The sequence below is a fragment of the Ranitomeya variabilis genome, chromosome 2, assembly GCF_051348905.1.
Source record: "Ranitomeya variabilis isolate aRanVar5 chromosome 2, aRanVar5.hap1, whole genome shotgun sequence".
Classification (NCBI taxonomy): Eukaryota; Metazoa; Chordata; class Amphibia; order Anura; family Dendrobatidae; genus Ranitomeya; species Ranitomeya variabilis.
The window spans coordinates 717,843,208-717,858,362 of NC_135233.1; the positions used below are offsets into that span (position 1 = coordinate 717,843,208).

General features: G+C 45.6%; 1 protein-coding gene across 1 annotated transcript in view; it reads right to left on the bottom strand.

Annotated features, from left to right (window-relative positions):
* Window positions 1–1,927: 1,927 nt before the first annotated feature.
* The window catches only part of LOC143807686 (amine sulfotransferase-like), a 95,889-nt gene continuing 82,661 nt past the window's right edge, over window positions 1,928–15,155 (bottom strand). Inside the window, exons 6-7 of the mRNA XM_077289514.1 lie at window positions 4,899–5,079; window positions 1,928–2,532 (exon numbers count right to left, since the gene is read on the bottom strand). Coding sequence (XP_077145629.1) covers window positions 2,402–2,532; window positions 4,899–5,079 — 312 coding nt within the window. The 3' untranslated portion in view covers window positions 1,928–2,401. The remainder of the gene's footprint in view (window positions 2,533–4,898; window positions 5,080–15,155) is intronic.

The following is a 15,155-nucleotide window of genomic DNA, read 5'->3' on the forward strand; positions in this document are numbered from 1 at the left end:
TGGTTTTGGCACTGTGAGCAGGTGCCAGGTCGTGCTGAAAAATGAAATCTTCATCTCCATAAAGCATTTCAGCCGATGGAAGCATGAAGTGCTCCAAAATCTCCTGATAGCTAGCTGCATTGACCCTGCCCTTGATGAAACACAGTGGACCAACACCAGCAGCTGACATGGCACCCCACACCATCACTGACTGTGGGTACTTGACACTGGACTTCAGGCATTTTGGCATTTCCTTCTCCCCAGTCTTCCTCCAGACTCTGGCACCTTGATTTCCGAATGACATGCAAAATTTGCTTTCATCAGAAAAAAGTACTTGGGACCACTTAGCAACAGTCCAGTGCTGCTTCTCTGTAGCCCAGGTCAGGCGCTTCTGCCGCTGTTTATGGTTCAAAAGTGGCTTTTCCTGGGGAATGCGGCACCTGTAGCCCATTTCCTGCACACGCCTATGCACGGTGGCTCTGGATGTTTCCACACCAGACTCAGTCCACTGCTTCCTCAGGTTCCCCAAGGTCTGGAATCGGTCCTTCTCCACAATCTTCCTCAGGGTCCGGTCACCTCTTCTCGTTGTACAGCGTTTTCTGCCACATTGTTTCCTTCCAACAGACTTACCATTGAGGTGCCTTGATACAGCACTCTGGGAACAGCCTATTTGTTGAGAAATTTCTTTCTGGGTCTTACCCTCTTGCTTGAGGGTGTCAATGATGGCCTTCTTGACATCTGTCAGGTCGCTAGTCTTACCCATGATGGGGGTTTTGAGTAATGAACCAGGCAGGGAGTTTTTAAAAGCCTCAGGTATCTTTTGCATGTGTTTAGAGTTAATTAGTTGATTCAGAAGATTAGGGTAATAGGTCGTTTAGAGAACCTTTTCTTGATATGCTAATTTATTGAGACAGGTTTTTTGGGTTATCAGGAGTTGTAGGCCAAAATCATCAGTATTAAAACAATAAAAGACCTGACAAATTTCAGTTGGTGGATAATGAATCTATAATATATGAAAGTTTAATTGTAATCATTACATTATGGTAAATAATGAAATTTAACACTATATGCTAATTTTTTGAGAAGGACCTGTATAACAATTTAGTGGTAAAAGATATTTTTTTATTTGCTGTAAATTTGTTAGTTACACAAGAGTTAATAGATGAAACTAGATCCCACAATTTATTGTGCAATTTTTCCAAAGCTGCAACAGAGACCAGATGGAGTCCAAAGCTTTTTTTTGTATTTACAGGAAAAATCCAGTGTAGCTGCTGAGCGGAGAGTAAAGGATAAATGTGAACTGAGCCTTATTCTTATTTTTGGAAGGCAAAATAACCAAACACACAGCAGTACAAGAATATTTTATCTTATTTTAACTGTTTTATTTTTTGACAATCATCTGCTTGAGGGCTTTTTTTTGTGAGACAAGTTAGCGTTTTTTTCAGTACCATTCTCTTATCTCAGGATGTAACCAGCATTCTCTTTATAAATGATTTAGCAGTAATGTTTGGACCAATTTAGACTAAATAATAACACAAGACATTGTTTGGCATTCTCTCCAAGGGTTTGTGAAAGTAAAGGTACCGTTACACTTAGCGACTTACCAACGATCACGACCAGCGATTGTGATCGTTGGTAAGTCGTTGTGTGGTCGCTGGGGAGCTGTCACACAGACAGCTCTCTCCAGCGACCAACGATCAGGGGAAAGACTTCGGCATCGTTGAAACTGTCTTGAACGATACCGAAGTCCCCTGCAGCACCCGGGTAACCAGGGTAAACATCGGGTTACTAAGTGCAGGGCCGCGCTTAGTAACCCGATATTTACCCTGGTTACCATTGTAAAAATATAAAAAACCACTACATACTCACCTTCTGATGTCTGTCACGTCCCCCGGCGTCCACGCGCTGCTGCAGAGAGCTTTCCCTGCACTGAATGTGTCAGTGGCGCCGGCAGTAACAGCGGTGACGTCACCGCTGTGCTCTGCTTTACGGCTGGCGCTGACAGTCAGTGCAGGGAAAGGTCTCGGCAGCAGCACGTGGACGCCGGGGGACGTGACAGACATCAGAAGGTGAGTATGTAGTGGTTTTTTTTACTTTTACAATAGTAACCAGGGTAAATATCGGGTTACTAAGCGCGGCCCTGCACTTAGTAACCCGATGTTTACCCTGGTTACAAGTGAACACATCGCTGGATCGATGTCACACACACACCGATCCAGCGATAGACAGCGGGTGATCAGCGACGAAATAAAGGTCTGGACTTCTAGCTCCGACCAGCGACATCACAGCGGGATCCAGATCGCTGCTGCGTGTCAAACACAACGAGATCGCTATCCAGGACGCTGCGACGTCACTACAACGTCACGGATCGTTGTCGTTCTCGTTGTAAAGTTGCTCAGTGTGACGGTACCTTTACAGAATTCTAGGATGCAGTTTCTTCATTGATCTCCCACGTAATCTTTATTGGCAGATCTCCCATCTTCTCTTTGTACAATTTATCAAACATCTCACTCTGGGCCACTGTCATTGTAGTTTTCCAGTCACCAACAATCCCTGGTAAAAGAAGAGAACATGCTGAGCCACTATCTTTATGGACAATGGACTGTATAATTCATCAGATTAAAGTATGTCTTCTCCTTGCTAACATTTTATGGAATGGTTTCCAGTGGCAAGAGCTGTCTGGCAACATATTATCCACTGCTCCCCATAAATTTCTAAAATATGTATGCTCAGCCAGCAGTGAAACTAGTAAGTATGGCCAGGGCCGTATTTGCCACTAAGCACTCGAGGGCACGTGCCTAGGACGGGGAGATTCAGGGGGGCGGCACCTGAGCAGGGTTTTTTTTTATTATTATAAAGTCCGGTCCGGCCGTGGTCACCTTAAGACCCCACCCCTCCATCCCCCCCACCCGCCGCTGATGCCTCCTTGCTGGCACAGCCCCCATTGAAGACGTGACTGTCATACTCACCTCACCTGCTCCAGTGGTGCCGGCTGGTCTGCTCTCAGCGACTGCAACTCGCCCTGTGTGAGCGGTCACATGGTGCCGCCTCATTAAGGTGATGAATATGCATGCATATTCATCACCTTAAATGAGCGGTACCACCTGACTGCGGCGCTCACACGACGAGGGACGGTGCTGAGCAGGGACAGAGGTGGAGGATTCCGTTCTTCTGCGCGGTGTGAGGTGAGTATGATGTCAGCCAGGGAGGACGGGGGGAGCCGGGGAGGATGAAGGAGGACCGTGGTGGACGGGGAGCCGAGCCATACAAGATGGGAGCATCGAGGAGCCGATGAGCCACACATACAGCCAGGCCCAGGAGGGAGATGAGCCACGCATACGGCGGGGCCTGGGGGGGGTCGATGAGCCAGTGCCTGAGCCACCCACACAGATACAGGGAGGGGGAGATGAGCCACGCATGGGGGGATGGGAGATGAGCCAGTGCCTAAGCCACCCATGCATACAGGGAGGGGGAGATGAGCCACGCATACAGGGGGGATGGCAGATGAGCCAGTGCCTGAGCCACCCACGCAGATACAGGGAGGGGGAGATGAGCCACGCATACAGGGGGGGATGGGAGATGAGCCAGTGCCTGAGCCACCCATGCATATAGGGAGGGGGAGATGAGCCACACATGGGGGGATGGGAGATGAGCCAGTGCCTAAGCCACCCATGCATACAGGGAGAGGGAGATGAGCCACGCATGGGGGGATGGGAGATGACCCAGTGCCTAAGCCACCCATGCATACAGGGAGGGGGAGATGAGCCAAGCATACAGGGGGGGATGGGAGATGAGCCAGTGCCTGAGCCACCCATGCATACAGGGAGGGGGAGATGAGCCACGCTGCACATACAGGGGGGATGGGAGATAAGCCAGTGCCTGAGCTACCCATGCATACAGGGAGGGGGAGAGGAGCCACGCATACGGGGGGATGGGAGATGAGCCAGTGCCTGAGCCACCCATGCACACAGGGAGGGGGAAATGAGCCACGCATACAGGGGGGGATGAGCCACCTATGCATACAGGGAGGGGGAGATGAGCCATGCATACATGATGGGAGGGGGGGTAGGCCATTATACAGTATGCATGGAGCATCATATGTGGCTATTATACAGTATGGAGCATCATGTGTGGCCATTATATGGTACGAAGTATCATGTGCGGCCATTATACAGTATGGAGCATCATGTGTGGCCATTATAAAGTATGGAGCATCATGTGTGGCCATTATACAGTATGGAGAACTGTGTGGGGCCATTATACAGTATGGAGCATCATGTCTAGCCATTATACAGTATGGAGCACTGTGGCCATATTTTTTTTGTTTATAATTATTGTATATAAAACAGTGTGATCAGCAGTGCTAAATGGCTGTGGTTGGGACGTGGATATGGGTGTGACTAGTTGTGAAATGGGTGTGGTCAGAGGCATGGCCTAAAATTTGCCGCGGCATGCTACGCGCGCCGCACACTTTGTACCTCCTTCCCTTCTTCAAAAGTTGGGAGGTATGGTACCGCATTTGCCAGATCATGGCAAGTGCCGCAAATCCCATAGAGAATGAATGAGGCCAAACGCAGTGTTGCTGTAAGTGATCCGTTACGCGGCACATGCAGAAAAACTGACGGATCTGCTGCAAAAGGCGACTTTCACATCAGCGATTCTTGCTAAAGTCACTGCCGATAGTGTCATACTCACAAAAGGGGGAGGCAGCACTAAAAGTGCCTAGGGCAGCAGAAACCCTAAATACAGCCCTGAGTATGGCACAGTCATGTGCCTACCTGACTGACACAAAATTGCTTGTAGCTTCTATGTAAGACTGATAATGATCAGAGCTTAAATGCTAGATAGATCCAACTTTTTTATTTTATATACATTTATTGCTTTTTTCATCTCCAATAACCCCTTTACTTGTACCTTACCTTTACGTACAAAACTTCCTTTATTCTTGTCTAATAGTTCATTTGAAAGAAATGTATAATTAGCAAGAGGATCATGTTTCATGTTCTTAAAAGTTGCTTTTTCCACCACGATGTCTACTGCTTCATCGTCAAGGTTTATGCCAACAAATTTGCAGATTTTCAGCACAGCATATCGAAGGTCCTAAAATAAGCACAATACCCCAATATAGTTGCATAAATATTAAGCCATCAAGTAATCTGGTACTATATGTATATCATCTATAACATTTTGATAACATTTTGCCAGTTCTACAGCAATAAGGCACACCTCTTATACTACAGCCAACCCAGCAGATGGAGAGACCCAATCAGGATTGTTCACATTTCAAACAATTAGTGGCAGACACCACCAAAACGGCATGAATTTCACCACAGTAGAAATAGTATAATAGGGACCGACGCATCTTCCACTACAGCCAACCCAGCAGATGGAAAACCAACCAGGAGTGTACACATTTCAAAACATGAGTGGCAGACACCAACAAAGTTTCATAATTTTCACAAGAGTAGAAATGGTGTAATAGTGACCGACACATCTTCCACTACAGCAGTGTTTCTCAACTCCAGTCCCCAAGAACCCACAGCAGGTCATGTTTTCAGGATTTCCTTAGTATTGCACAGGTGATAATTTCATCACCTGTTCAAGCATTAATTCCATTGCCTATGCAATACTAAGGAAATCCTGAAAACATGACCTGCTGTGGGGTCTTGAGGACTGGAGTTGAGAAACACTGCACTACAGCAATCTGGAAGATGGAGACCTAATCAGGAGTCTTCAAATTTAAAATAATTAGGGCAGACACCACCAAAGTGACATCAATTTCATCAGAGTAGAAATAGTATAATGGGGAGTGACACATCTCCACTACTGCCAACCCAGCAGAGGGGCACCCAATGAGGAGCCTTTAAATTTCATAAAACAAGGGCCTGGCACCACCAAAGTGGCATCAATAAATAAATAGTATCATAGGGATTGACACACCTTCCACTACAGCAAATATAGAGGTTTGTCTTCCAAGCCTTGGGGATTCTAAGATTCCCCACCTGCCCCCACAGCCACCAAAGTCACCCAGTGCCCAGTCAATGAGATGTAACCATGCTTACTCATCCAAGTGTCTGTGAAATGCACCCTGACAGACATAGATTTAGTCAAGAAACGGGTGATGTTGTCTGCGACATGATGGTGTGGAGCAGACACAGCTTTCTTAGAAAAGTAATGGCGATTGGGTAACTGGTACTGGGGGACTGTGACAGCCAACAGCTTTCTGAATCCATCTGTGTCAACCAGGCGGAAAGGCAGCATTTCTGTGGCCAACAGATTGGAGATGGTGGAGTTCAACCTCTTAGCTTTGTCATGAGTAGGAGGAAACAACTTTACGTGACCAGAACTGCGGGATCATGGGCTGGCTGCAGTGCTAAAAAAGGGCAGATTGTGATGAATAGGACAAACTACTGGACCATGATGGAGATGTTACAGTGGATTGAGAAAGTTGTGGTATGCTCGTTTTCTCAGATCGATCAACAACAGCAGGCATATCCGCTTCCGTTACAGCTGACTCAGCATTACAGGACCGGGTAAAGAACCCGAGGTTCTACGGTCATAGACCTGAGTCACAATACTTGATTTAGTAACAGAGGAGGAGGAAAAAGTAGCAGATGTGATTGATGGGGTGGTTGATGCTTGTTGAGGTCTGCTGGTCCCCATTTTAGCGCAGTGGGATTCCGACCATAATGTTTGTTGATTGCGCATGTGAAGGTTCACACATGTAGTAGTCAAATTATTGAACTGGTTCATCCTTTGTGGTGACAAAAAAAGCTTAGGCTAGGCAACCCTTGCCACCCCTGCAAGCTGTAGACCTGCAGACACTGCTGGCCACAGCCACAGTTGTGGCTGAGGATGCGTTGCTCATCGTGGCTGCATCAATACGTATTTGTGCTGTACGGTGTAATGTAACCTCCTTGTCTTCCTCCTCCACCTCAAGCAAAAAACCACATATGATGAAACAGAATCCTAGAAAAACAAAGGGGCACCTATCGCTGAAAATTAGGGTGTCTACCTCCACTGCCAGGCAGGTGTGCTTATAGGGACTATCTATAGGGTTCACCAGAATTCCTGTATTGCAGGGATCTTCAGAGACTTAAAGGGTGAGCCGTCGAGGAGTGGGGGCGCCTACCATAGAAAAGGAATAGGGTGACAACCTCCACTGCCAGGCAGGGCTCAGTAAAGTTACCCTTTAGCGTCTAACAGGTACACACTTTGTCTTCCCAATTTGTATTGTTATTATGAAAAATATAGTTTTTTAACTTCCTCCTCCACCTTCTCAGATGACCTACTTGGCTGTGTGTCTCTGTGTTCATGCCAACTGAGATCTAAGACCTCATCATCATCCTCTGTTTTATCACATTCTCTCACTGAGAGACATCCTTCTTCTCTTAAGGTACCGTCACACTAAGCGACGCTGCAGCGATACAGACAACGATGCCGATCGCTGCAGCGTCGCTGTTTGGTCGCTGGAGAGCTGTCACACAGACCGCTCTCCAGCGACCAACGATGCCGAGGTCCCTGGGTAACCAGGGTAAACATCGGGTTGCTGGGTTGCTAATCGCAGGGCCGCGCTTAGTAACCCGATGTTTACCCTGGTTACCAGTGTAAAATGTAAAATAACAAACAGTACATACTCACCTTCGGGTCCCCCGGCGTCCGCTTCCCTGCACTGACTGAGTGCCGGCCCTAACAGCAGAGCGGTGACGTCACCGCTGTGCTGTGCTTTCACTTTACGGCCGACGCTCAGTCAGTGCAGGAAGCGGACGGCGGGGGACGCGAAGGTGAGTATGTTCTGTTTGTTTTTTTACATTTTACACTGGTAACCAGGGTAAACATCGGGTTACTAAGCGCGGCCCTGCGCTAGTAACCCGATATTTACCCTGGTTACCAGTGTAAAACATCGCTGGTATCGTTGCTTTTGCTGTCAAACACAACGATACACGGCGATCTGACGACCAAATAAAGTTCTGAACTTTAATCAGCGACCAGCGATATCACAGCAGGATCCTGATCGCTGCTGCGTGTCAAACACAACGATATCGCTATCCAGGACGCTGCAACGTCACGGATCGCTAGCGATATCGTTTAGTGTGACGGTACCTTTACTGCCCTGACAGCACAGTACAGTCCGCATAATAATCAGGATATCTGAGTCTAATCAGGATAATCTCCCCCCCAGGGTTAACGTCTGGGGATGAGGGTCAGGATACTGCTCGGACCCTACTTCGGCCTGCCCCAGATCCAAGCTAAAAAAAAAGTTTGGGCGTCGGTGCAGACGATTTTCAGCTCTTGACTGTGAAGGTTTTGAATACACTTTTGATGCCCATGGCATAGAATGTGTGAGCAGCACTTCAGACTCACCCATCTGTTGTTCCCTGCTGTCAGTTAAACGGTTGGAGAGTTGTGACAAGAAGGAAACAATGGTAATTAAGGTGCCACCTTTCTGGACTGTATTGGGTGTGATATTTAGGTGGAGGAAGAGGAGGGGAGGCCACTGGAAGATGCTCTAGCCATCTGCTTGAGCACATGCGCTTTCTGGGCCTCATTAACAAGGTGTACTGCTGTGCTTCTGCCAAAGAAAGGTAGTACCAGAGTAAAGGGATATCCTAAATAGAACTAAGACGTAAATCCAGGTATGATGAAATAAAAGTTTCTAAGTATAGAGTTACTTTTTCATCAGGGTGGACCACATGTAATAAAGGTAGTGGAGTAGCCCATCCAGTAACAGAAGTTGTTAGTTGTGTTTGAATAGGACGTGATGTTGTTGATTCACTAGTGCTTTCATAAACATTACCACAAACTCCGTGTCCACCTTGAACACCAAGCCTAATCCCCCTTCCACCATGACTTTGCTTTTTCCCAGTCATGTTGCTCAGATAGTGTGGTAGGAGCACAGTGTTAGCAAACAAAAATTAGTTTTTTTACTCTGCACCAGCTCTGCAAACAGCTGAATTTCAGCGGCACTAAATGACAAGGTGAAATATGGCGTGCTGAATTGCGTTAGTCACAGAACAAAGAATTGTTTGAGTGTGGATAAGGCCTGTATGACAAAGAAGATATGCTTCAAACAATTTCAATATTACATCTCCCCTACTATATGATGTTAGTAACAGATTTTTTGTGTGTGTGGATGAGGCCTGTATAACATAGACTAGATTCTCCAAAGAATTTCAAGGTGAGATCTCCCCTACTGCAGGAAGTTAGTAACAGAATAAATTTTTGGGGAGCGATGGGTGAGGACTGTATAAAAAAAGACTAGATGCTCCAAATAATTTCAAAGTGATAACTACCCTACTGTTTGACGTTAGTAAGCGAAAAAAATTTGGGCCTGTGGATGAGGCCTGAATAACATAGACTAGATGCTACAAACAATTTCAAAATGAGATCTCCCTTACTGTACGACATTAGTAGCAGAAGACATTTTTTTTGGCCTGTGGATGAGGCCTGTATAACATAGACTATATTAAGAAATTACAAAGCTGCACTCTGAATTGATTATCTATTGGTTAAAGTACCTAATATTTGGCAGTTGTGTGACTGGCCCAATCTGGGTAGAGATAATCGTATGTGACAATTTATCAGGGGCAATAATCTTCATTACTCCGCTGTGATGCAACTGCAAGGCAGTTGCGCGCAACCTCCCCAAGGGGGTGCAGGTAAGGGGGACAAGGTAGCACTCGCCATGCAGCACCACTGTCATGTCGGACGCTGTTCAGACCAGGTCGTCCGACAGACAGCGGTAGTTCCGCTTTTGACCAGTTTTTGCTCATTGGCGTCGACTAGATTTTGTCTAGCTGTTCCGGGGTTAATTTACCTGATCCTCGGATTGGAAGCTGGGCCATGCCCATTGCCTTTAAATAGCTTTCCTGATCATTGGGCGTCGCCGATTATAGCTTCTGTCTTGCGTTGTTATCTCGGTCTGGAGTGGAGAGCTGGTTGTTGGAGAATCGTTGCTGGTGGTGTATTTTCCTTTGTCTTATTTACTCCTTCCTATATTTGTGTTTATTTTGCCCTGCACATTTATAGTGTATTCCTGAGTGACTGCGGCGTGGTGTGTATTTTCCTTTATCCTTGTCTGTGCTAACTGTGGGTATTGGAGTATTGCATTCACTGGGTGGAGGGCGGAGATTTTCAGCTTAGGGTTGAAACAGGAGGCAGGGTGAGGTTCGAGGCCTGGACATGCACACCAGCAGTGTAAACTTCAGGTAGAGGGTCAGTCAGTATTTCCCTAGTCTGAGGGAAATTGCAGGGGCCCGGGTTATTAGCTCTCGCCCACCTAGTCAACCCGTGACATTATAATCGGCCCAACAAAAAAAAAAAAAAGGGGTTCTTTTTTTTGTGTGTTTTGTCATGAATCCCATGACTTCCATAACCCGCCAGTTGGAGGCGCTGTCCCTACAGGTCACGGAGTTGAGGAGGGCAGTACAGCAACAAGGACGAGCAGTATCTAATGTGCAAGCTGGAGCGACAGGAAGAGTTGCTGAGCCGAAATTTCCTTTGCCTGAAAAATTTGCTGGGGAATGCAGTAAATTTGTTTCTTTTCGTGAAGCTTGCAAACTATATTTCCGTATGCGCCCAATCTCCTCGGGTAATGAGGCTCAGCGTGTGGGCCTGGTGTTGTCATTGTTAAGCGGGGATCCCCAAGCATGGGCGTTTTCTTTGCCATCTGATTCTGCTGCATTTGACTCTGTGGAGAGTTTTTTTTCTTCTCTTGGGAAAATCTACAATGAACCTGACAGAATGGCTCTGGCAGAATCTAAGATACGCTCTATTCGCCAGGGGGAGCGAGTTGCAGAGGATTACTGTTCTGAATTTCGCCGCTGGGCGATCGATACACAATGGAATGATCCAGCATTGTGGAGTCAGTTTATTCATGGGGTTTCTGGAAGGGTTAAAAAAGCCCTTCTGATGTACAAGACTCCTGCTTCTCTAGATTCCGCTATGAGTCTGGTTGTCCGCATTGATCGCCGTTTGCGTCAGGGGGAGCATGAGACACCGCCTCTGGGAGAAGGTTTAGGTTCACGTGAGGTTGCTGCAGGTGAGCCCACGGAGCCTATGCAAATCGCTGGGGTGTCACATGTAAAGCGTCGAGCCCCTGAGCTCAGGAAGCAGGGAGCCTGTTTTTACTGTGGTAAAATTGGTCATTTTATTAACATCTGTCCTCTGCTGACTAAGAAAAACGCAACGGCGGAAAACTTCTAAGCTCAGAGGGTGTGGAGGAGACCAGTCTGAGCTTATGTATATCCTCCATGGTGGTTTCTCAGTGCATGCTCCGTGCTAAGGTTTTTGTTGCTGGCAGTGAGCTGCCAATTACTGTTTTTGTGGATAGTGGTTCAGCCACAAATCTCATTGATGAGGAGTTTGCGCGCACAGCAGGTTTTAGGATTGAAAAACTGTCTCATCCTATCCGCGTGGTCACCATCAATGCAGCTCCTCTCTCTCAGGGGGAGATTACTGAATTTGTGGCTGAGGTGAAACTCCACATTGGGGTTCTACATTCCGAGCGGGTTACATGTAAGGTGCTCAGGAATCTTCCTGCTCAGGTGGTTTTGGGTTTTCCTTGGTTGTCTATGCACAACCCGGTAATTGGAAAACTGAGGACATAATTCAGTGGAGCGAGTTCTGCCAGGAGAATTGCCTGGTCACATGTGTGGCTGCGGTGACTTCAAGCGTTCCGGAGTCACTTCTGGATTTTGTGGATGTGTTCTCTGAGAAGGGTTGTTCAGAGTTGCCGCCACATCGTCCCTATGACTGTTCTATCAGGTTTAAACCAGGGGCCAAATTGCCTAAAGCAAGGATGTTTAACATCTCCGGTCCGAAGAGACAAGCGTTAAAAGATTATATTGCCGAAAGCTTGAGCAAAGGGCACATCCGGCCGTCATCCTCGCCGGTGGCAGCAGGGTTCTTCTTTGTGAAGAAGAAAGATGTCGGATTACGCCCGTGTTTGGATTTCAGGGAGTTGAACCAGATTACGGTTCGTGATCCATACCCTATGCCACTGATACCAGATTTGTTCAACCAGGTGGCAGGTGCTAAGTGGTTTACCAAGCTTGACCGCAGGGGGGCGTACAACCTCATAAGAGTCCGTCAAGGTGATGAGTGGAAGATGGCTTTTCTTTCTTTTCTTTCAACGTTCTTTTTATTGAAAAGCATGTTTATACAAACAGAACAATGAATGCTCATCAATACAAGGTAATTTTAACATATAGATTTCAATTACAGAAAACCGCCAATTTTCCATTCCTTAAGCGCCACAGTCTAGTGAGTATATACACACACATATCTTCATAGTAATAAATGAAAATAATAGAATAAACTGCATTCTTGGCACACATTGGCAAACAGTTCAGGTTTAAAGAGAAATCACCTGTAAAATGGTAGGAAGAGGGGGTAAAAAAAAAAAAAAAAGAAGTGAAAATTAGGGTCAAAGAGTAGGAATGGAAGAGGAGGAGGGGGGGAGGTGGGGGAAAGGGACTACGGCACCCGTGATGTCAATGAGTAGGTTTATGATGTTTTTTCTGTTATTTCAGATATAAAGGGTTGTTGCGTTCTGTATAAGGTCCAAGGTCTCCAGATGCGGTCAAAGTTTCCAAGATTATGATTGACTTTGGCAGCCAGTTCTTCGATGTGATACAATTGTTCTATTTTGAGGAGTAATTGGGTATTAGTGGGTATTGTTTTGGAGTTCCAGTGTTGAGGAATCAAGGATTTCCCCGCTGCTATAATGAATTGAGCTAGTTTATCGGTTGTTTTGTCACCTGTCGCAGCTGGGAAGTGGAGGAATACGTTCTCTGGTTTGCACTTAATGCGCTTATGTAGTAGTTTGCATAATAATGAGTTAACATTTTCCCAGAGGGGGGCTAATGCCGAGCAGGACCACCATATGTGTAGATAATTTCCTTCCTCCACTCCGCATCTCCAACAGTCTGCAGAAGCAGCAGGGTTCCACTTTTGGATTTGTTTGGGTGTGATATACCATCTGGTGAGTAGTTTAAAAGAATTTTCTTGGATTCTCACACATTTTGAGAGGCCGTGTGAGTTTCTATAAATGTTTTGGATTTGTGAGTCAGAAAAGGAGCAACCTAGATCTCTCTCCCATCTGGCTAAATAGGCGCGTTTCAACGTTGTGTCGATTTTTATTAATGATTGATATATGGTTGATAAAATTTTGGTAGGGGGTCTCAGTTCAGCACATAATTTTTCGTAAGCGGTTAATGATCTATTAAGATCGGCTTGACGGGCATATTGATTGATTATATGGGAAAGTTTTCTATGCTGCAGAAATGTGAGGCCTGAGAGACCTGAAATCTTGTGCAATTTTTCCAATGATAAAAGGGCACCATCTTCTATTATGTGCTCCACTGAGATTTGCGAAGCCTGTTTTGGGAGAGATTCTAGTAAGTCTGTAAGTGCTGCCAAGGGAGATATAGGAGGAGCTAAATTATGGCGATATTTTCCCCATACTTTAATTGTGGCTGAGGTATGAATATTTTGTATTTTTGTTGGGTACAGAACAACGTTTTGTCCTAGTAATATCGAACGCAGAGGATAAGGCGACATTTCCTGTTCTATATTTAGCCATTGTTTGTTTTCAGTAGATCTGATCCAATGAATTGTTCTAGAGATGTGTGCAGCATGATAGTATTTTATTATGTCTGGAGCGTTTATCCCTCCCATCTCCCTTGGTAATGTAAGGGTTTTTGAGTTGATTCGTGGCTTATTATTTTGCCAAATATAACTAAAAAAGGTTGAATGCACTTTAGAGAGGAAGGAGGAAGGGACTTGGATTGGGAGCATGTTAAATACATATAGAAATTTTGGCAGAATTATGCTCTTTAGTATATTTTTTCTGCCCACCCATGACAAGTGTGCGTCCTTCCAGGAGTGGAGGGTTCTCGTTGTATTTTTTAATAGTCGATTGAAATTAAGCTCAAATAGGTCCTTTTCTGACGCACTCAATTGTATACCCAAGTATTTAAGGCTTTCTGTTTGCCAAGGGAATGAGTACATTCGTTTAAGCATATTTACTACATGTATGGGGAGGCCTAAATTTAAGAATTCCGACTTTGTTTCATTTATTTTGAAATTCGATAGTTTGCTAAACTTTTCCAAAATTGCAAGTATGGCTGGGATAGTCTTCAGAGGTCTAGTGATTATCAACAAGAGGTCGTCCGCAAACGCTACAGTTTTGTAGTGGGTTCCCTGGATCTGCAGACCTGTTATTTCAGTGCATTGTTGGATGGCTTGAATAAGCGGTTCGATCGACAATACAAAAAGTAGCGGGGATAGAGGGCAACCCTGCCTCGTGCCATTGTGTATTTGAAATGAGTCTGTCAAAGAACCATTTAGTTTAATTCTCGCTGAGGGGCATGAGTACATTCCCATGATTGCTATAATTACTGATAAGGGGAAGCCGAATCGTGACAATGTTTCCTGTAAGAAAATCCAGTCGACCCTGTCGAACGCCTTCTCAGCATCAATACCCATTAGTGCCAATGGCAATTTTCTCCATTTAGCAAATTGTATCAAGTGTAAAATTTTGTAAGTGTTGTCCTTCCCCTCTCTTCCCTTTACAAACCCAGATTGGTTCAAGGAAATTAACTGGGGGAGCACCGCTGCAACTCTATCCGCCATCATTCTCGCATATATCTTCAGATCCGTATTCAGTAATGATATGGGTCTATAACTGCCACATTGCTCTGGATCTTTACCTTCTTTGAATATCAAAGATATTCTGGCTTCAAGCAGCTGCCGCGGCGCCACCCCTCCTTCCCGGAGACCATTACACATGTTAAGCAGATGAGGAAGTAATAGCTCAGAATTGATGCTGTAGTAATGAGTCGAAAAGCCGTCTGGACCTGGAGCTTTCCCTCTAGGACATTTCGACAGGGTCGACCGGAGTTCTGCTATAGTGAACGGCTTAAGTAATCGATCTTGTTGGGATTTAGATAAGGTTGGGAGCTTTAAGTGTTTTAGAAAAGATTGGATATCCTGTCTCCTTTGGCTCTTTTCATTTTCATCTTCTTCAGGGCTCAAATGATATAAAGACTTATAGTAGGACAAGAATTCTTTCTCTATCTCAGAGTAATTTTGGGTCTTTAAACCTGACTTCGTTTTAATAACATGAACGAACGTGCGGGCTTGTCTTTTTTTTATTAGTGACATAGTTAGCT